We start from the raw sequence: 20,615 nt of genomic DNA, 5'->3' as shown, positions 1-20,615 counted from the left end.
ATTTTTCAATCTAATACATCAAGCTTTATTCTAATATATTTGTACTCTTTTTTCATAGTGTGCTAGGCATTCCGTTGGTAAAATGCATTTTCATTTTCGTAATGATGAGAAATGGTTAATATATAAAAAAAAAAAATTATAAAAATTATTTTATAAAATGGGCATGCATAGACTTTTAGGCCTTATGAGTTAAGATCTCCAAATTATTAAAGACCATATATGCACGTGACGAGATGTTTGATAACCAAATTCCTCTAATTTATTTAGTTGAGATTAGCAAAGTGCCATATAAAATATGAAGTTTTGGTTACCTATAAAGAAAATTGTGAACGAGTTATTTGTGGAAATATCTCACATAATGTGAGAGTCTATTGAGAGTCTTCTAATATATATACAATATGTAGTCTATGTACAGAAAGTAGTGAACATTACAAAGAGAAGGATTTACGGAATATAAAATTATAAATGTAATACAAGAGGATTCAGTATTTAGGATGAAGTTTCCATATTTTGTATTTGTAGCCATTGGACATGTGTTGGATTGTTTATTTCCATAGGTGTGCATGTAGCCATTGCTAGATGATTTCTTTCTTTCCATATATGAGTTTGTAGACGTTGCATATTGATCTTAGTTGATTGGGTGAATATTGTTAAATAATCTACAAAGTTAGCATGAACACAAAATAAAATTATATTTCTAATCATATTTATTGACATACCAAACATGTCACTTATTTAAAAACTTTGTTATAAAAGAGTGCTGTATTTTATTTTATATTTTATTTTTAATAATTGTAATTGTCCCACGTTAAATGATGTGGCTGTGATCTTTAGATACTGACTTGTAACTAACAAAGCTTTACTAAACAAAACACATGACCACGAGTGAACATTGACTATAAAAGTGCAAAATATAATAGGCGGCATTTGGATGGAAAGTCATGTATTGTTAAAACCAAGTTTTGGGAATGGAAAACTCTTTCAAAAACAACCTAAAATAAACCGCAACCAAATATGACTTTGTTCCAAGTGATGAATTAGTACTGAACTTAGATGTTGAGCCAACTTCAGGAAAACAAACTCATAAGAGTTTTGCTATATACAATCATTTTTACATACTTTTTCCGCACTCTATTGGAAATAGTTGCTTTTCTAAGGTGAACTTTCAACCCTATTAGTATTTACTTGTGAGTAGCCCATCCACGTCTCTTTACAGAGAGAGTATATTTGGCCATAATATTCGTTTCAGACTTCCAAAGGAAAACATTACATTTGAGAACGAACGAACATATATTATTCTGACAATGCAACTATTAACAGCCAAAATGAGACCTGAAATTAAAGGGCAGAGGGCTCATTGCCTGATGGTAAGCCCAGCTCTTAAATGGACAACACCATTGATAAAATAGAGGCTGTCATCAGCCATGAATGCCGCCCAGGTTATTCCAAACATATTTTGATACCCGACGGCCTTCCCTCCTGTGAAATTACAATTTCCCTTGTGCTTGCTTACAAACTCCTCATTTGGCTTGGACCTCGCTGCAAACTCATAGTCAACGGTAAAATTTACTGATCGCTTCTCTAGAATCACCAAAAATAGTCCAAAGCTGTGTAAGCCTCGTTGGTCCAAGTTGCAGTGGGCTGACAAGAAAAACCACTGCCCACCCAGTTGAAAAGGCAGTGAGTAAGCAACACCAGCTGGAAACAGATGTTCACACTCCTCCCGCTTCAGGTCCAGGTAAACAATACATTGCTGACGGGGCAGTTCAAATTCGACCACCTTGATTGGGCGATATTTGTATGCCCGCTCCACATATTGCCGAAGGGTGGAACTGGCCTCCTCTGCAGCAAGGGAGCGCTGCTGGTGTGGTGCCTCAGCCTTGAAAAAGAGAGCCTCAAGCACAAGCTTTGTCAACAGGTCAGCGTCAAAGTCATTGCAAGTAAAAACCTTCCTTAGCTTTCGGGAGGTCATGTATGGAAAACGAATGAGGCGAGCAAGCCGCAAGCCAAGGATCTCTCTTCGATCCTCAAGTTTTGGGTAATGAGTTCGAGCCCATTGCAGCACAAAGTCAAAAATAGCATCCTCTGACGGCGCCTGGAGATCATCACTGGACAATACTGCCTCAATGCCAGCCAGGGGAAAGTTTAGCACCTCATCGCGAAACCTGGAACATGCAGCAAAACAATCACATTTTTCTCATATCTGTGATTTGAATTTAAGTTGCTACAAGTGAAATTTGAATATGAAATAATATGGAGCAGCCACTATTTGGTGGCAGCCATTTTGTACACTATGTGGCATCATCTAAACCACACATCTCACATCTCTTAAACTCGAAATTAGTGGACTAAGAGAGAGCTGATGAGAGAGAGAAACGATGAGAGAGAGAGCAGGCGAGAGAGAGTTGAGGAGAGAGAGGATGAGAGAGAGAGAGAGTCGAGGAGAGAGACGATGAGAGAGAGAGATCTGATGAGAGAGAGAGTGACGACAAGAGAGACGATGAGAGAGAGAGTGAGATGAGAGAGAAAGAGCTGATGAGAGAGAGACGCTGATGAGAGAGACGATGGAGTTTGCGTTTTGAGGAAAAAAAAAAAAAAAGGATGAGAAGTAGCCACGTAGTATGTGCAATGTGTGCACAGCTACAGTGGCTGCTCTCTAGCACTACTCTTTGAATATTATATATAGAAAAATTATATTTTTCATCATTTTTATCATCATCCTCTTCGCATCCCTTTGTGTAGAGCATTAAATGATTAGCCCACAAGTGGAACATAACAAAAAGTTTTCAATCATTTATTACCACATCATAAGATGGTGGGAGGATGATGGTAAAAGGACTTGTGAGTAGCATTACTCTTATATAAAATGCAGGCACTGTTACACAAGACTGATCAAATATCCTAATCATTGACAAAAAGGAAAAGAGGAAAAGAGACATCATATGTCTAACAGTCTAAGTAATAATGGGCCCAAACAAAATTTTACCATATGAACCCTAATATAAACCAGAGAGGAGCTTCACGGCTTAAGCAATCATAAAGAAAGTATGTCAGGAAAAACTCACTTGGTTATGTCTTTGTAGCGTGCAACAAGAAACTGTTTTGCTGCATTAGTCAATGGCTGAACTCCATCAGCCATTGAAACACTAGAAGGTAGATCTAAATAAAGCAATGCAGACTCGCAAGTCATTGGCAAGTTCAGCAATAACCGGCTACAATATCTCAAGCATGATGCAACCTCAAATTTGTCAGCAGCCATCAGCACATCCAACAGTGCAGGAGGTGTTGTCGTTGACAAAGTATTGCTGTACATGAAATTAAGAAGGTCCATGAGGGCTGCTTCCTCTGCTCCAGTGACATAATAAGAAAGAAACAGTAATTAATTAGTATTGACTTGTAATATGGAGAAGCTGATACACACAAGTAGACAATAAAACGTAACGAAAGTTGTGTGATTACTAGATGCATGAATCTGTAGAGTTACATGTTGCTGCTCTGACTCTCTAACGTCCTTTGAAAACAACTACAAGAGGCATGAATCAACGAGTGAGTGAAATTATCCAAGGCACAAAAGCAACAAAACCAGATAAAGACTCCCTTCACCTTATAAAAAAATGGACTCTTTGCTGCTAAAATTGGAGAGCTTATGTGTAAGGTTTTGACTCTAAGAACTGTTGCGAGGTCCTTGCTCCACAATGAATCATTACCAGGTGCAGCTTCATCATCTACAAAGGATCTAACAGAGTGAAAACCAAAAGACTATCTATTTATATTCGATATTACATGCTGCTGCAATTACTGCATATGTAACACCATATACGCATACAAATTGGTGAAAAAAAAAAATGTAAATTTACATCAGCTAATAAGTAGGAGATAAACACCACTTCATATTCTCCTTAAATAAGATTGGAAAGATGATTTCTAGATAAAGAGAATAACACAGACATGATTTTTTCTTTCTGACGAGTAACAACACAGGAAGAAAATTGGTACGAGGAATAATGAGATATGCACAATAATCCTAGTCAGTTCTCCATATTACACCAATAGAAGGTCTCCAAGCTTAAATAGAAATAAAGAAACTGATCATTTTTGTTTTTGATAAGTTCTTTAGAAACTGATAATTGAAGATACAAGATGTACCATGGTGAACCCTAAGGGGTTGGCCCAAGTGGTGAAGGCATTGGTCTTGGGGTATCACTCCCTTCAAGGTCCAAGGTTCAACACCTCATGGGTGCAAACAATCATTTGGGGCCACACCCCCTGGTGAAAAGTCAGCGATTTAACCAGTTCCGTGTAGGAAAACTTTCGAGGGTACGGTGCACGGGACCGGGGTTTACTCAGTAGGGGTGGGTCCGAAGGGCCCTACCATGAAGAGGTTCCCCAACATTTAAAAAAAAAAAAAGAAGAAGAAGAAGAAGAAGAAGAAGAAGAAGAAGAAGAAGATGTACCATGGTGATTCCAATTAATCCCAACACCTGAAGGTAATTCCTCAATCATTGCTTCCTCATCTTGAATTCCATAGCCCAAACTATCCTCTGTATTTGGCATGTTGCAGTTTAAAACCAGCTCTTCACATTGCATGGGCACTAAGTCCCACATTGGGTGGGTAAAGTCTGATAGAGGTAATTTGAGTATGTAAAAGTGCATTTACTGCCAAGTTTCACATAGGTTCCTCACATGGAAATAGGTTGTATCGTGATTCTAAGGAACTCCAATAACAATCTTGACTAGTCTTTTTGGAGTATAAGCCTAGATGTGGCTTGGCTTGGGACAACAATATTCTTCTACCACTTCTTCAAACCAGTTTCATAAGGTCAGCAAACACAATAAAGTGGTAAGACGCGTGTAACTGCATAATTTAACTTCCTAACATGGTAAATTAAGCAGTTACTACAACATTCGGGGGTGGTGAAGGGAGGATCATTGGCAGCCTTTTTACCCCAAACACAATGCCTTTACAGCAACAAGAATACAAAGCATAATGATCCCAAGAGCCGGCAAGAAAGCATTAAAGCCTAGTGTATACTTCAAACAACTATGCAAAGCCTGTGAAAGAGATGCCACCAACTGAAGTCACAGAGAAAATACTTCAACAACATCATGTTCTCATGCACACTGCCCTACATTATCAAACTTTTAGTAAAGCATCTACATTCAGATCCCAAGGCAATCTGATCCATCCAAGATTAAAAAAAATGATGATTATGGGAGTATTCATTCCAAATCAGGCTCGGCTCCTGGTTCATTCACTTGATCCCCAGCCCAGCATTTTTAAATTCAAAATGCATACTATGGGCTAGAAGGTTCTTCGATATTACCTGGGCACCAATGGAAATGCTGCCCATTTTACAATACTAGTCTGTTGTGTAGTAATCACAATCACAACTTCAGATAAATCCCACAGTTAAAATCATGTGTGCCAAAGCATGAAATAATAACGGGAAATGCATCCCAGTTCAGCGATACTGTTGGCTCAAAACTTATCACCAGCCACCGCATTTCAATATTGAGCATGCATACCATTGGCTCAAAGGTTCTACAACGTTGTATGGCAGTGGATACACGTGCTAATGTTGCACATTTACAACAGCAGTCTGTCTTCTCTCAATAGCAACATCATCATAACATCGATACAATTGTTTTATCATTTGAATCAAATGAAACTGCAATCAAGAACCATACAATCCTCTAAAATGATATCTAAGTGGTTAGTGTCATATCCAAACATATTGAAATAGAAATTTCTCGGGGAACTATCACAATCAAACTACAAACTAGAACTCAAAACTCATCTAATAGCCTAACTACAGGAAACGGAAAAACCCAAATATTCTTTCAAAATCCTTCATTTAATCGGCAACCAAACAGAACCCACTTGCATTAACAATAAATTTACAACCACTAACCCACATGCACACACAGAACATCGCGGAAAGATAAAAGAAACTCTCTTACCAGTCTCTTTATAGCGAATTATCTCAATCCTCAGGACCCGATCGGAGAATTTGCTATCGTTAAAGGCGAACGCGAAGTTCGAGCCGGAGCCGGTGGCGAGCCCACCCGTCGAGTCTGAGTCCATGATTATCTGGGGATCAAGCAGGTCTTTGTTCGAAGCCGGCACGACCAGACCCTAGAAAACCCTCGATTGAAAAGTACTCAAAGAAACCAATGCTAAACATGTTGACAATAGTTTGCTTCATTGGTTGAAACATCCATTAAGTTCACACGTCCAGAGGATAAAGAAAGAAAATTTAAGAACATTTAAGTAGTTACTTTCTCAGTTCTCATTCTATCCAGAACTTTAATGGTGAAATTGTAATAAATAGCATGACAAAATGAGACGGTAAAGTAAGATCAAGTTCTGAGTATTGAGATGGTTAAATAATTTATACAGTTTTAGAATATAAAATAAATACGGTTAATCTTAAATATATATTAAATGGGAGATGTTGGAGATTCTTTCTTGAACATGGTCCTAGAAAATTTCGGATTCTACAGTATCCCAGTAACTCAAATCCCAAACTATAGTAAATGAGATATCTTAATTCATTTAAAAAAAAGGAAAAGAGGTGTTTTCATTTTGGACGTTTTCTCTGAAGATCACGAAAACTGATTACCTTGGGAAAAAAGTTACGAGTCTTGTGGATTTGGATTCGTAGAGTTATTGACGGGATTTTTTGGGGGAAAGCTACATCAGAGATCAAGCTAGAAGCAGACTTGCGTCTTAAATTAGGTCCAAGAATGACAAGAACAGAGTAAGAATGCAGAGAATCTTGAATGAGGGAAAGGAGAACTCGTAGCTGTATTAACTCGATTATTAAATTACATATTGCGAGTGTAACACCTGGCCAAGGACCAATCCCGCTTTCTAAAATTTTGTTTTTTGGGTTTACACGTACGAAAAGTTCATGTGAGATTAACAATTAATTTTTAAGATAGGTTATGGGTTTAAAATTTTATTTTTGTAGGATATGGATTTTTATTAGGCCTGATAATTAGGTTAAAATTATTTTATATTTTATGGATTAGGTGAAATTCTTTTAGTTATGAGCTGAAATTCATGGGACAAGTTGTATTAGTTTTAGAATTTGAGTCGAAGTCTATTAGTATCGATAAAACATCTGATTCCTGAGAAAAATTGCAGACAAGCTAAAGAGATTTTCAAACTGCTCTAACCACCCAACTCAGTCCATTTGTTAATTTCATACACAACATGTGGGCCCAAATATTTTGAAATAAACCCAAAAAGCCCAAGCCGTGAGAACACAGTGATTAGTTCCACGCCATACAACATTATATAAATATACGTTACACATTTCACGCACAGTCCTCATGCACGTAGTGATAATCTTTAACCTTTATACTAGAGTTGCTGTTGCACCACCTTAAGGTAGCCCCACTGCCAAGCTCCTCCACTCGAGCCACCCAGTTCTCGACGTACCAGAAGCCTCCATTCCACGTCCAGGAAGAAACCAAGCAACGAAAACTACCTCCCCTACACGGTAGAACCTCCACGCCGTGGTAAGCCTCTGCTGAACCAGAGAATTGTTGCCATTTTTCACCCACGTGCTACCCTAGCTCCTCCCTACACCATCGTCGCCCAAGCTACCATTGCACGTCCAAGAGGCCCTGTTTCCCACACCAAAAATAGAGCAATAAAACAACTTCCTCCCGTCTCAGTTTTGCAACCTCGTGACACGTCGGTGAAGCTTAACGACCTTAACAACCCCTCCACGTCGTCTCCACCTATATAGAAGTGCCACCGGGCACCTACACCTACACCACTCCAAGCCACCGCTCTCTCTCTTGGTAACCTCTCTCTATCCCTCATGCCGTGTTCTCTCTCTCTCTCTCTCTCTCTCTCTCTCCATCGTGAGTAATGGTTTCCTCTCTCTCCCTCTCCCAGTGCTCTGTTGTCGTGCCCAACCACCTGGTCGCCGCTCGTTGCCTCACTTACAGTGAGTTACCTCGCATGGTCCCTCCCTCACTACATCTCCTCTGAAGCTTGTTTTTCTCCAAAGTTCTAGCCCTTGAGCTCTACCCACTTATTATATATAACTACCTAAATGCCCCTAGGATCACGTGATAGTTCAAAATGAAAAGTTCTAACTTTCTAAGCTTTTTTATGTTAATTACATCTTGGCCCTTTTGTTGGAAGTCATGGAATTTGTTTTATTTTATTTCAAGTGGGCCGAGGTTGGATATTGGGCCCGATTGCATTGGTTACAAAACACCTAGAATATCTTGAGTGGGTTTCGGCTTGTCTTTTTTAAATAGACTTGCGATCAAGGTGGAATTTTGTTAAGTGGATATCAATAAAATTGGGAAGTGGTGATATTTTAGAATTGCGAGATTTTAGATTTTTTAAGAAAAATAGGTTAATAGTATTTCAGAAAAATAGGTCAATTCCTCCACCACTAGAATTTGATATTTATCCTTCACTGTGGCATCGTTGAGGGCGCGATAGTCAACACATAAATGTATGTGCCATCCACTTTCCTTACCAATAAAACAGGTAAGGAATAAGGGTTTTGGCTAGGTCGAATAACACCAGATTCCAACAACTCTTTTATATTTTTTCTATTTCATCTTTCTGGAAATAGGGGTAGCGATAGGGTCTCACAGAAATTGGTTGGGTACCAGGTTGTAAGGTGATACTGTGGTCTTGAGATCTGGTTGGGGGAAGTCCAGAATGAAGGGCAAAGATGTCTGGATATAGGTCAAGGAGGTGCTGCATGGGTTTAGGGATAGTGGTAGGTGTTTGGGCTTGAGGAATCTGTTCAATGAGTTGAAGTAGCACACCTATTTTTTCTAGAGCAGTAGCTCTATTAAATCCCCCTTCTTCCATTAAAGTGCTTCTCGCAGCCCCTTTATGATGATCAAAGTGTCCTGGTAGGTAAACTGCATAATGAGGTTATGGAAATTCCATAAAATCGACCCTAGCCCTTGTAACCATTGCACACCCAACACTACATCGCAACCTGCCAGCATTAGCAAATACATATCCACTGAGAATCTCATGTCTTGGACAACCATTGGAACATCTTTAATTCTACCCTCACTTTTAACTTGGTCCCTATTTGCAACTTTTACCCTAACTTTGTCATTAGTTAACACATGTAGGGAAAGTTTGGATAGTATAGAAGGGTCCAGAAAGTTGTGAGTACTTCCTGAATCAATGAGAATAGTCACTGGTTGGTTACCAATTTTGACCACAACTCGCATAGTTTTAAGGTTCAAAGACCCTATAATAGCATGTAAAGCGATTTATGGATTTTTACCAGAAACTGAGATTTGAGGTGTGCCAACCAGACCCTCTTCCTTTTTAGTGTCAATGTCTATTACTTCATAATTCTCCTCTATTTCCTCAATTAAATACAGCTTTGGACTTGAACATTTGTGACCTGGGTCCCACTTGGAGTCACAAGAATAACACAGGCCTTTAGTCCCGCGCTCTCTCATCTTATTTTGACGAACTTTATGGACTGGAACTATGACTTTGGGATGGTTTTGGTGGACATCTATGGTTTGAGGTTGTTGGAAAGGTTTAATGTAAGATGGTTCATGGGTTTGCGTGGCTGTATTGTACAGTGAGGTTCTGTATGTGGGTTTTTTTTGGGAGAAAAATCTTTTCCTCTTGAATTTTTGCAAGTCCATAAGTTGTGAACATATCAGTGGGAGTAAACATTTTAACTGTCAATCTTATATCATCCCTAAGGCTACTGAGAAAGCAACTATGCTTGTAATGTAATTCTTAGATAACCCATGTAGCCTGTTAGACAAGACTTCAAAATCAATTTTCTAATCATCAACACTACGCTTCTATCTCAACTTAGCCAATTGTTCCATTGGATCATCATAAGTAGTTGGACCAAATCTGACTATTAATACTTTCACAAATGCATCCCAACTGTTTACTCTCCCAGACTCTTCCAAGTCTTGAAACCAGACCAGTGCCTTTCCTTTCATGTGGAGGGATACTGAACGTAATTTATGTCAAAAAAGGATATTATGATAGGTAAAAAAATAGTTAACCTTAAATAGCCATCCATGGGGGTTATCCCCGTGAAAAATTGGAAAGTCCAATTGAATGGGTCTTGGCTGGATGTCTGCATTGTGAGGTACAACTTGTGAATCTTGGTTTTCTGGATGCCGATTGTTTTGTTGTTGACTGGAGGAATCTCATGACAGAGTTGCCTTAACACTGTGCAGGTCTGCTGCATATTAGAAAACTACTTTAGAATCGTTTCCATTTGTCATCGCATAACCAACATCTCCACTCCTATTGTATTAAATTGGCTATTAGTGTTATTGATGTGTTGTTCTATAGTCTTTCGTTGAGCATTGAGTCCTTTCTGTAATTCTTTCATGCAACTGTTTTAAGCCATTGCAACAGGGTAGGAAAGGGGCTTTGGATACCACTTGTAATAGATCAAACTAGAGAGATAATGGAAATGCAACAATCAGATGAAAATTTCATATGTATTCAGTAGAAAATGATAATTCTCTCTTCCAGGGGAGCTCCTCCAAGATAGAACAGTATAACAAATTGATTATCAAGGTTCTGGATGGTTCCTCAGGCAGTTACTATGCTAGATATACTAGTAATATGAAAAGACAGAATTACCCTTAGATCCTTTGGTTACAGACTTAAAAGAAATTCACTAGCATAAAATAAACATGGATCAGGCCCTTCTTGGCCCATTCGAAGCCCACAAGCATCCATTCCATTTTCTAATCCTTTGACCGTTGCTATGGCCCATGCCCTTAAAGTCTAGCCCATGCACGTACACATCTTAACTCAGTAAACATGCCTTCTGGAAGAACCCTAATCGTGTCGACACTTCATCTCAACACTTCTCTCCTTTTGTTCTCTTCTTTGCAATGTCGGCGTGTAACATTATGGTGGCAAGCAAAAAAGAGTATGATGTAAAAGAATTAGAGGATACTGAATTATTAGCTACTCTTAGAGGTTTGAATGCATATGGGAATAACAGACCTAATCGTGGAGAGTGATTCATTGTTGATGGTGCTGGAAATCGAAGTTAAAAGGGACTCTACATCAATACTAGGCAATGTTGTGAAGGAAGTTAAATCCATGATAGGGCTCTTTAGAGCTGCAACATTCAGCATGTTAACACAATGGGGAATGAGGCAACCCATCAACTAGCTAGGCATACATCGAATGTAGATCATATTGTAATGTGGTGGGATCAAATACCACAATGCATTTTACAAGTTGTCTAGGTTGACAACCAGATGTAATAATCTGTTGAGATTCAATAATACTTGTTTCTTCTATGTAACAAAAAAAGACTAGAAATGATATATAGAAAAGAAATCAGGACCAATGGATCGATTTTGATCGCATATTTCTTCGTCAATAGACTTTATTACTGACCAAAGTAAGGGTCATTCTATAAGTATTTTGGATTGCTAATTTAGTGATCTAACAAACTATCCAGGACCTTTGTAGCAAGCAACCACCAAAATAATTATAAAAATGATATATCGAAAATGAATTGGGATCAATGGATATAGAGGAGGAGGAGGAGGAGGAGGAGAGAAGTTGTGGAGGGATTTAAAACTCTATTGTTCTTGCTTGCACTCCATGACTCCTAATGAAAAAAGAGAGACATTAGGCTATTTGGATTAGGGCTGGGTTTCTACTTCGATGGAGTCGGAAAGCCCAATTCCGAACTCCGACTCTAACTTTTGTTGGAGTTGAAGTTGGCCTCCGATTCTGACTCCGATCAGGAGTGGACTTCGACTCTGATTGGAGTTGTTGGAGTTGGAGTTCAAGAGGTAGAGCATTGGGGGGGGGAGAGAGAGAGAGAGAGAGAGAGAGAGAGAGAGAGAGAGATCTCGATCGATCTCGTTTGTGTCGCCGTCGAACGGTGGCAATCCCACCTCCTTTTCAATCATGGCAATTCTTCGTCGTCAGTCTCAAGACGACTCTGAACTGCTCCAAGCCTCAACACCGAGTCTCCTCTCAATCTTCTCATTTCCTTTTCTGCTTTTATCGAGTCTATCTTTCAAAAACTAGTTTTCATGGACACTATAAAAAGTGAAGTGGTATTTTGAAGTTAACACTGACTATAAAACTAGACATGCATGTATCAGAACCAAAAATACAAAAAAATAAATAAAGAAAACGATAGTGATTTGAAGCCAAAGGCTGAGAGGCTCGAGACCCGAGTAATTAAAAAATTAAAAACTTTTCAATGTGCTTTCCATCTTTCAAGTTATGCTTACCAAGGAACCAAAAGTGAAATAAATACTGATTGCTTCAGAACTTCAGATATAAAGCATGGGGTTAGTGTTACGTTGGTTCATCATTAGCCATTAGGTAGTAAAGCGAATGGATGGTGTTAACATCGTGTTTCGTAAGCCTTTGGGTCAGGTTCTAGCATTAACTCAGGTCTTCAGAACTGAGCTTGCAAAAATAGAGAAGAAGGCAGCTGGGAGAGGGTGGCCTTGGGGTCGGGGAGTCTCCGATACCAAAGTCAGTAAAGTCTGTTGGAAGTTTGTAAATAAGTGAGAGAGTCTCTCGTATCTGGGACTTGCTATTTATACCAAGAGTCTGGGGGACAGATCATGTCTGCCCCTATGAAGTTTGTGTTCTTTTACCGTTCTTTCTGTCAGAGTTGTTTAATGTGACGTGCCTCTGCGACAGTGTCATTGGTATGACGTGTGGCTTGGATAGTGGTGCCATTAATGCGATGTAGTTTCCTGATCAGCCTTGCCTTGCTAGTGTCCTTAGTGGTCCGTTGATATCTTCGTGTTAGAGGATCGACGGTTCCCCTTACTTCCCACCCGTTTATGCATATAGGTAGCCAAGTACTGAACATTGTTCGAGGGATCTCTCGGTCGGCGAATCCCATCCCTCTACAGTACGCTCCCTCAAGGAGATTTCGTCCAGGGGAGGCCTACCCTTGGGCCGAGTCGAAGAATTTATTTGTTTTGGACTAGACCTTCACTTCTTATTCTCTTTGTTACCCTTCTCAGGCCCACTAAGACAGAGGGAAAAAATCCCCTTACAAATGGTGTCAAGAGTATTTTTATTTTTTATAACTAAAATTGTTTCAGTTGAATGAGAATATAAAGATCAGAAACAATAAATTAAGTGAATAAAGGAAAGTATTTAAAAGTCAAACTGCAAGATTGACAAAAGTGAAAAAAAGGAGAAACATTCATAAGAAAACGAGGACTTTTGTTTCTTTATTAGGAGAATGGTAAACATTAAGGCAATGAAAGAAATACAGCGAACAAAGAGCAAAGATATCAATAGGAGTTTGGAGGTCGGAGTCGATGTCGACTCTGACAATTTTTTTTAAAATAACTTGGACTCTGATTCTTACTTCAAATTTCGATTATTCCAACTCTGTCGGAGTAAAAAATGGAGTGGGTGTCGATTGGAGTCGGAGTCGCCAGAGTTTTTGGCCACCTCTAGTTTGGATTCACTTGGTTGGGACAAACGGCTTTCTTTTGGTTTGGGAGAGATATGGAAATGATCTCTTTGGTGGTGATATTATATTATATTATGAGAAATGTTTTAATTATAAAGAAATTTTATAAAAATAAATTTATAGACTGATTAGCTTGATGTGTTAGGTTAGATTATAAAATTATTGATATGATATATTAAATCTATTTTATATATCATATCAAATAACGTCAATTTATAAATTTATATTTTAAAATCTTTTTATGGATGTAGTTCTTATGTTGTATTATATATTACTCCATTTACAAGGGCAGCAGGGAGCCCCACCAATTATGAACAATCAACACATGTTTATTTACCACTTATTACTGCTCCACACTTTCGCTGCCCGCAATTTGTGTAAAGATTCCCTCTTTCTTTCTTTTCATCATCAACGCTCCCATTTCTCGAGTTGATGGTGTTTTAACTTTAATGTCATAGACTTATAGTTCATAATGTAATGCTATTTATATTTTATCTTAAGAAAAGTTCTAATTTCCGCTTTTTTTTTTTTTTATTTTGTAAATCCGCTCCAATCAAGCCTTAATTTTTCTTTGAAAAATATTGTAGTCATAAAAAAATCTATAAAAATAAATTTATAAATTGACATGATTTCATATGATACGTTAAACTTTTATCACAATAAAAATAGTTAAGAAATCTATAAAAATAAACTTGTAAATTGACATGATTATATATGATACGTTGAACTTATATCATAATAAAAATAATTTTATAATTTAACGTATTATATTAAATCACGTATTTTTATAAATTTATTTTTATAAAAAAATGTTAGGACTAAAGATTTTTAGATTTTTATATATTTTTATAAATTTATTTGTACTAAAGTTGATAAAGTTACCAAAAAAAAAAAAACTCAAAATTTTGAAAAAAAGAAGCTAAATCAGAGTCTTTGCAAATAGCATTATGTAAAGAAATGTTTTTCGAAAAGCAGGGTTGGTCCAGAAACGTACAAAGCTACAGCTAAATCACCTGGAGTAGTGATTCACTCTGGGAAAAGTCAAGTCCCTCCCACCCCACCTTGACAGATGTTTACAACTTCTGGCTTCTTAGTCCTCCGCGCATGGGTCCCAATTCTAAGCATGCTTACTGATCTCTTCCTCGAAAGGTATCAACAGAGAAGATTAAAGAACCATGAAAAGCTTTTCTTTCAAGGCTCTAATGGTGTGGAACAACTTTACATACATGAATGACCAAAACATGTTGGCAAAAGATCATAGCACTTGATGATGAGAAAGTTGACATAATCCAACGCTGTTCTATACTTCAGAGCAAGTCTTGATTGTCATCCAACATGATCATCTGGAACTGGAACTGCATCTGGTTAGTACTCACCTTGATTTATTGCTCATATGTCAGTTGTTCAGACCACTTTACTACTGATTCCTTGGATGCTTCTCTTGAAGATTTCGCCTTCAAAGCGCCGCTCCGGCACCGACCTCGCACCGGAGCTCTATACCAAGCCCTCCTTCCTGCTAATCTCTCAAGCATTGACGTTTCAATTGTTCGGCTCAGAAGTCGGAGGTTGTGGAACACGGGTGCCAACTTCAGCTTCTTCCACATTCCATCAAGAACTATGCCTTTGCCACACGTAAAGAGGCTTGCCATAGTCTATCAGAACTTGGGCAACTTGTCTTCCCACTTCTATGGCCTGAAGGGTTACTCACTCATCACTCCGGCCGTTGGATTCACGGTTTTCGATGCATCAAATGTTAGTTCTACAAGCATCAGAAAGCTGAGTCTCAGTACAATGGGGAAGCCCATATCGATTCATTTCCCCACTTTGGCCCTCCCTGACGGAATGATCTCTAAGACGAGGTGCGTCGCTTTTAGTGGAAATGGGAGTTTTTACCTTAGTGAAATGAGCTTGCCCGGTATATGTTACTCAGGAGATCAAGGTCATTTTGCCATTGTTGTTCCGAAGGAGAGTAAGCAGAGGTTGTGGTATCTTTGGGTTGTTGGGTCTGTGCTTGGGATTTCTGGGATGGTAGTGATGGTTTATGTTGGGATGGCGTCTGCGAGGACTTTGAAGACAAAGAAGATTCAAGTGGAGAGACAAGCACAAGCTGATGAAGATTCGATTCTTGAAAGTAGATGGGTGAGTGGTAGTAAGCTGCCTTCTGCAGCTGGGACGAGAACTCAGCCTGTCCTTGAGAATGGAGGTGTTTGATATTCCTTTCAGATTTATTTTCCTTCTTTGATAAGATTTTTTTTTTTTTTTACTTTGTTCCTCCATGATCTGTACTTATTCAAACACCCCCCCCCCCCCCCCCCCCCCCCCCCCCCCCCCCCCCCCCCCCCCCCCCCCCCAAAGTCTACACTTTTTAGGATCATATCCCATCTCAGTTTGGATTTTAAATGTGAATTTCGATGCGCAATTTGAGACAGTAGTCAAATTCAAACTGTTGGCAGAGCTGTCCTCTTGGAATCCATTGTGAAACTCATTGTAAGCTGAATCAGAACCTTCATAACATTCATAATACACAACTACTAGCTCCAATTATCACATCATATTTGGCCACCACACTCTTACTATTTACTTGAACAGAAAATAGCGATTGCTATGTTTGCTAATATTGTGAATAAAAAATCCTATAAACATTAGTATAAAGCTACACGATTTGAACTCTGAGAAGCATCAGTGTGTAGATGGTGGGTGCAGGGACAAATACGCATAGCAAATTCATGTGATGGGGGAAATCCAAACTGTGGGAACCTTCATAGTTTAAAATGGGGGACTGCAACAAAGTGGATCTTCAACATTTACAAAAACGAAACAAGATTTGGAATAACAGCCCTACACTGGAGGTAAGGAGTATGTTTTTCTATCAGATTACATTTTCCAACATCAGAAGTTTTGTTGTGGTGTTTGTGCATGCAACATGCATATCAGGGGCAGGGGAGTGTAGGACAATCGAATCCTCTATAGCCATGAAGACCATCAATAGTACGCAAGAGAATTCCAAAGCAAGCATCATGATAATTCATTAGTATTGAATCTCATATACTGCAAATCAGGCCCCATACCTGGCAAACGGCCAAACATTTAGCGCAGGGAATAAACAGCCCACCACCAAAATATACATTCAATTATGAAGAGAAGAACTTGCAGACAAGCTAATCCAAAAGTGAGCTATGGCAAGGCGCCAAAATCCTTTAGTTTTTAATCCAACAAACTTTCAAAAGGCATCCTCTTATTCAATGAACACGATGGATACTAAGCCTGGTAGTCTCTTTGAGTACTTAGGATTCTATTCTTTCTAAAAACACTTACCACGTAAAAGAAACATCCAACAGATATGAACTAAGTAGGTTGCAAAACAGCATAACAACGCTCCCTTTGGCTTCCACTCTTATTACGGTAGCTTCAACGTCACCCATCAATTAATCAGCGGCTATTACTCTTGGAAGAACACCAAATTGACGTTTCAAACAGACGCATGGAATACACAATATACCAACTCCTGAAGCACTAAACGAAAAACCCCCTTCCTGATCCCCTCCCAGTGAAAGGGTGAAGAACATTGCCTCATAAGTCTAAGAGAAGATGTTTACCAAACTTCGTGGGGATTAGTTCATCATGATATCACACTAAAGATGATAGGGCAGCATCTTTACACAGATATTAGCCAGTGCCATCTTCATCTAATCTTAATTCTAGATATACGACCTTAGGACATATCTAATCTGATAATAACTGAATCTACACAGAAGCAAAATTAGAGAAAACTAGAACATGTCTACCGCAAGGAAAGAAAATCATAAGAGAGAGTTTAGCTCAAAAACTCAGAAGGCATGCATTTTCTTATTAACAGCCCCCAAAAAAACAAAGGTTAAACAATAATTGCTCCCAGCAAGCAGAGAATCCAAAACAAGGCATACAATCCCAATTCAAATGGCATCCACATAAAATTCAGGATCACCAGGATCCAAACAAAGAAAGTAACCAACCAAATAGTGAAAAAAGCTCAGCTGAAAGCACCAACACCGGCATCACTATTCCGAGCAAGTTTCGTCCACTCGGTATGAAACGACCCTGGTCGATCAATCCGCTCATAGGTATGCGCCCCGAACAAGTCCCTCTGTGCCTGCACCAAGTTCGCCGGCAGTCGCGCCCGTCTATATGTATCGAAATAGGAAAGACTGGCACACATCCCTGGCGTGCTAATGCCGGCTGATATCGCCAGCCCCACCACCCTCCTCCATGCAGCCTGTCTCTGCACCATCTCCCTCGCAAAGTCGGGGTCCACAACCAAATTCGCCAAATTGGGGTTCCTCTGATAGGCCTTCTTGATCCTATCCAAGAACACAGCCCGTATAATACACCCACCTTTCCAAATCCTCGCCAATTCACCCAAATTCAAATCCCACCCTCTCTCCACACTCTTCGCCCTCAAAAGGTTCATCCCCTGCGCGTAGCTACAGATCTTCGACGCGTACAATGCCTGTCTCACATCGTCTATCAACCTTTTCTTATCGATCCCACCAAGCTTCACCCCCTTCTCCTCGTTCAACCCAGCCTCTCTCAGAACCTCCGCGGCATTCTCTCTCTCCTCTTTCAACCCACTCAGATACCGGCAATCCAAAGATGCAGCAATAGTCGGAGCAGCGACGGACAGCTCCGCTGCTTGTTGGACAGTCCATTTCCCGGTCCCTTTCATTCCCGTCTTGTCCAAAATCTTATCCACCAAACCCCCATCTCCATACTCGTCCTTAACCCTGAATATATCGGCGGTAATCTCAATCAAGAAACTCTCTAATTCCCCTCTATTCCACTCCGCGAATATCTCCGAGAGTTCCTGGTTCGATAACCCCCAACGTTTTTCAACACGTCGTACGCCTCCGAAATGAGTTGCATGTCGCCGTACTCAATTCCGTTGTGGACCATTTTCACGAAGTTCCCAGACCCGCCTTCGCCGATGTAGGTGACGCACGGCCCGTCGTCTTTGACCTGAGCGGCGATCTTTTCGAGGATCTCTTGGATGTTGGAGTAGGCCTGATAAGATCCCCCGGGCATGAGAGAGGGCCCGTTACGGGCACCTTCTTCGCCCCCCGATACGCCCATCCCGAGATACAGGAGACCCTTTCCGGAGACCTCTTGGATTCTGCGCTCGGTGTTCTCGTACCACTCGTTGCCGCCATCAATGATGGTGTCACCGGGCTCCATGTGCGAGGAAAGGGCGGCGATGGTCTGGTCAACTGGCGAACCGGCTTTGACGAGGATGATGACCGATCTGGGGCGTTGGATAGAGAGGACGAAGTCTTTGGGGTTATACTGGCCAGTTAAGGGGAGTTGACCCTCTTGCCGAGCCCGATTGACTGTTTCGTCGACCTTGGAGGCGGTGCGGTTGTAGACGGAGATGGGGAAGCCCTTATCGGCTATGTTCAAAGCTAAGTTTTGGCCCATGACGGCGAGGCCGGCGAGACCTATGCGGGAGAGAGCTGAGGCTTCCATGGTTGTTGTGGGAAGATAAGAGATTCCGCCAAGAAGCGATTCGAAATGGTTGGGCAATGCGTTGAGTGCGAGCGTGTTGTTTGAGCCTTTGAGGAAATGGGAGTGACGGACTCTTCGAGTGGGCGAAGGGACGGTGACAGTGCCTCTATCACCCACCAGATGAGACGGGAGTGCATCTCGATCTCTCCGACCATTATTTTATTTTATTTTTGTTTTATGTTGCGTTTAGATAATGAGAAGATCTGAAATATTCAGTAAATAATAAAAAAAAAAATTAAAAAATATGTAAAAAATAATAAATAGAAGTAAAATATTCTATTGAGGTCGTGTTTCGCAGTCCGAGCAATGCCACAATTGTCAATCCTAAGCCACCTACAACAAGGAGGGAGAATGGGTTCCAGTGACTTCCGGGATCACTCTGATGTCAACGTTAGTGAATAATTCGAATTTGATAGAAAAATCATAAGGAACTAGAGATAATAGTAAAAAGTTCAGAGAGCCTTCACGTAGGAGGGATGACTGTTATTTATACTTGATTCAGACTCTTCTGCCGAGGGAGGTCGTGAGGTGCCAGGTCGTACCTGACCTGCCACCACTCCCCCCTACTGTGTTAGTGTGTCAGTCTGCGGCTCAGACTGCCGCGGAAGGTCTTGGCGTGTTAGGTCGTGCTTGGTCAGACCCGCTACCACTATCTTGCCAAGCCAAGGTGTCAGGTCGTGGTCGAGCCGTCCTATGTACTCTAGTAGTGCACCATTGTGTGTGGGGTCTTCTGACAAGCGCATTGAATGCGACGTGCCTTGGGTCTGACGTGCCCATGATTGGGCACATCTTGACGTCTGCATACTGTAGGGTAGTTTGCATGGTACCTCATGGTAGGGCTTGGTAGGTCACTGAGTCTCGAGATGAGACTATTGGTGTATCCGAACTCGGTGCCAAAGTTTTTCCAGATAGGTTTATGGTTATGGGCTCGGTGTGGGGTCTCCCGATCTGGGCTTCTAGCCCACGTTAGGGTCTCGTTCAAGCGCATGGGGATCCTGTAACTCTTTGGGCCCGGACCTTACTGAGATGGGCCCTCCTCACAATACCCCGCAAATTCCTATCGCAGATATGTGGCGAGAATTCAAAGCACCCCCAATAATGGTGTCGCCCGTTTGGCGTTCGTTGCTTCAAGCTCCATCTTTTGTCTTTAGTGGGCTGCCCGCCAATTGAATTTCTCAAGGTCACCTGTTCGGCTTCTGTCGATTTGGGTTCCCAAGGCCATTTGCCCGTTCAATGAATGCCTCTCCTCATTTCCTGCAATCATTCTGTCTCCCGATTTTTTATTGGACGTGCCGGCTGTCTTTCTGTCAAAACCTCAAGACAGGAGGCCACTGGCCATGCCTTGACAAGCACCCTGTCGTGCCCAGACAACCCATCGGGTGCTCTATTGACATGGCTTGACTGCCCACAGACTCTCATGGAGAATGCTAGGCCACGACCACCCTCAAGCAGGTTGTCACACCTTACTCAGCGTATGGCCAAATTTCACGCATGCCTAATACGCGTGCGCAGCACACACGCATGGACTACGCGCACATCCTGCGCGCATGCATGACCTGTACATAAGCACAATGCACATGTATGACCTGGGCGCCATGTCAAGAC

At 40.7% G+C, this 20,615-nt stretch overlaps 3 protein-coding genes across 4 annotated transcripts; 1 reads left to right on the top strand and 2 right to left on the bottom strand.

The window, feature by feature from the left end:
• Positions 1 to 1,072: 1,072 nt before the first annotated feature.
• LOC121268889 (BTB/POZ domain-containing protein POB1-like) lies at positions 1,073 to 6,768 on the bottom strand. 2 transcript variants are annotated; one of them, XM_041173154.1, is made up of 5 exons: positions 5,962 to 6,764; positions 3,604 to 3,725; positions 3,460 to 3,523; positions 3,066 to 3,345; positions 1,073 to 2,165 (listed from the first exon to the last, which is right to left on the bottom strand). In XM_041173154.1, the coding sequence occupies exons 1-5, from the start codon at positions 6,083 to 6,085 to the stop codon at positions 1,355 to 1,357; spliced, it is 1,401 nt and encodes a 466-aa protein (XP_041029088.1). In that variant the 5' UTR covers positions 6,086 to 6,764; the 3' UTR covers positions 1,073 to 1,354. The 2 variants fall into 2 exon arrangements, with proteins under 2 accessions (XP_041029088.1, XP_041029089.1); XM_041173155.1 differs by lacking the exons at positions 3,460 to 3,523; positions 3,604 to 3,725 and having other exon boundaries at positions 5,962 to 6,768.
• Positions 6,769 to 14,543: 7,775 nt separating this feature from the next.
• On the top strand, positions 14,544 to 18,260 carry LOC121268888. The gene is made up of 2 exons (XM_041173153.1): positions 14,544 to 15,766; positions 15,816 to 18,260. The coding sequence occupies exon 1, from the start codon at positions 14,811 to 14,813 to the stop codon at positions 15,684 to 15,686; it is 876 nt and encodes a 291-aa protein (XP_041029087.1). The 5' UTR covers positions 14,544 to 14,810; the 3' UTR covers positions 15,687 to 15,766; positions 15,816 to 18,260.
• Positions 17,289 to 19,165, bottom strand: LOC121268887 (6-phosphogluconate dehydrogenase, decarboxylating 3, chloroplastic-like). The gene is given in 2 exon segments (XM_041173152.1): positions 17,289 to 18,326; positions 18,329 to 19,165. Coding segments are annotated over 2 exon segments (1,485 nt in total). The 5' UTR covers positions 18,972 to 19,165; the 3' UTR covers positions 17,289 to 17,484.
• Between the last annotated feature and the right edge of the window lie 1,450 nt (positions 19,166 to 20,615).

Source organism: Juglans microcarpa x Juglans regia, chromosome 6D (genome assembly GCF_004785595.1).
Source record: "Juglans microcarpa x Juglans regia isolate MS1-56 chromosome 6D, Jm3101_v1.0, whole genome shotgun sequence".
Taxonomy (NCBI): Eukaryota; Viridiplantae; Streptophyta; class Magnoliopsida; order Fagales; family Juglandaceae; genus Juglans; species Juglans microcarpa x Juglans regia.
This window is presented reverse-complemented; position numbering and strand designations above follow the sequence as displayed.

Coding starts and splice junctions, on each gene's coding strand:
- LOC121268889 (XM_041173154.1), bottom strand. CDS start 6,085: ATGGACTCAGACTCGACGGGTGGGCTCGCCACCGGCTCCGGCTCGAAC. Junction 3,524..3,603: donor AGAGTCCATTTTTTTATAAG/GTGAAGGGAGTC, acceptor TGCCTCTTGTAG/TTGTTTTCAAAGGACGTTAG. Junction 2,166..3,065: donor CGCTACAAAGACATAACCAA/GTGAGTTTTTCC, acceptor TGCATGTTCCAG/GTTTCGCGATGAGGTGCTAA.
- LOC121268888 (XM_041173153.1), top strand. CDS start 14,811: ATGATCATCTGGAACTGGAACTGCATCTGGTTAGTACTCACCTTGATT.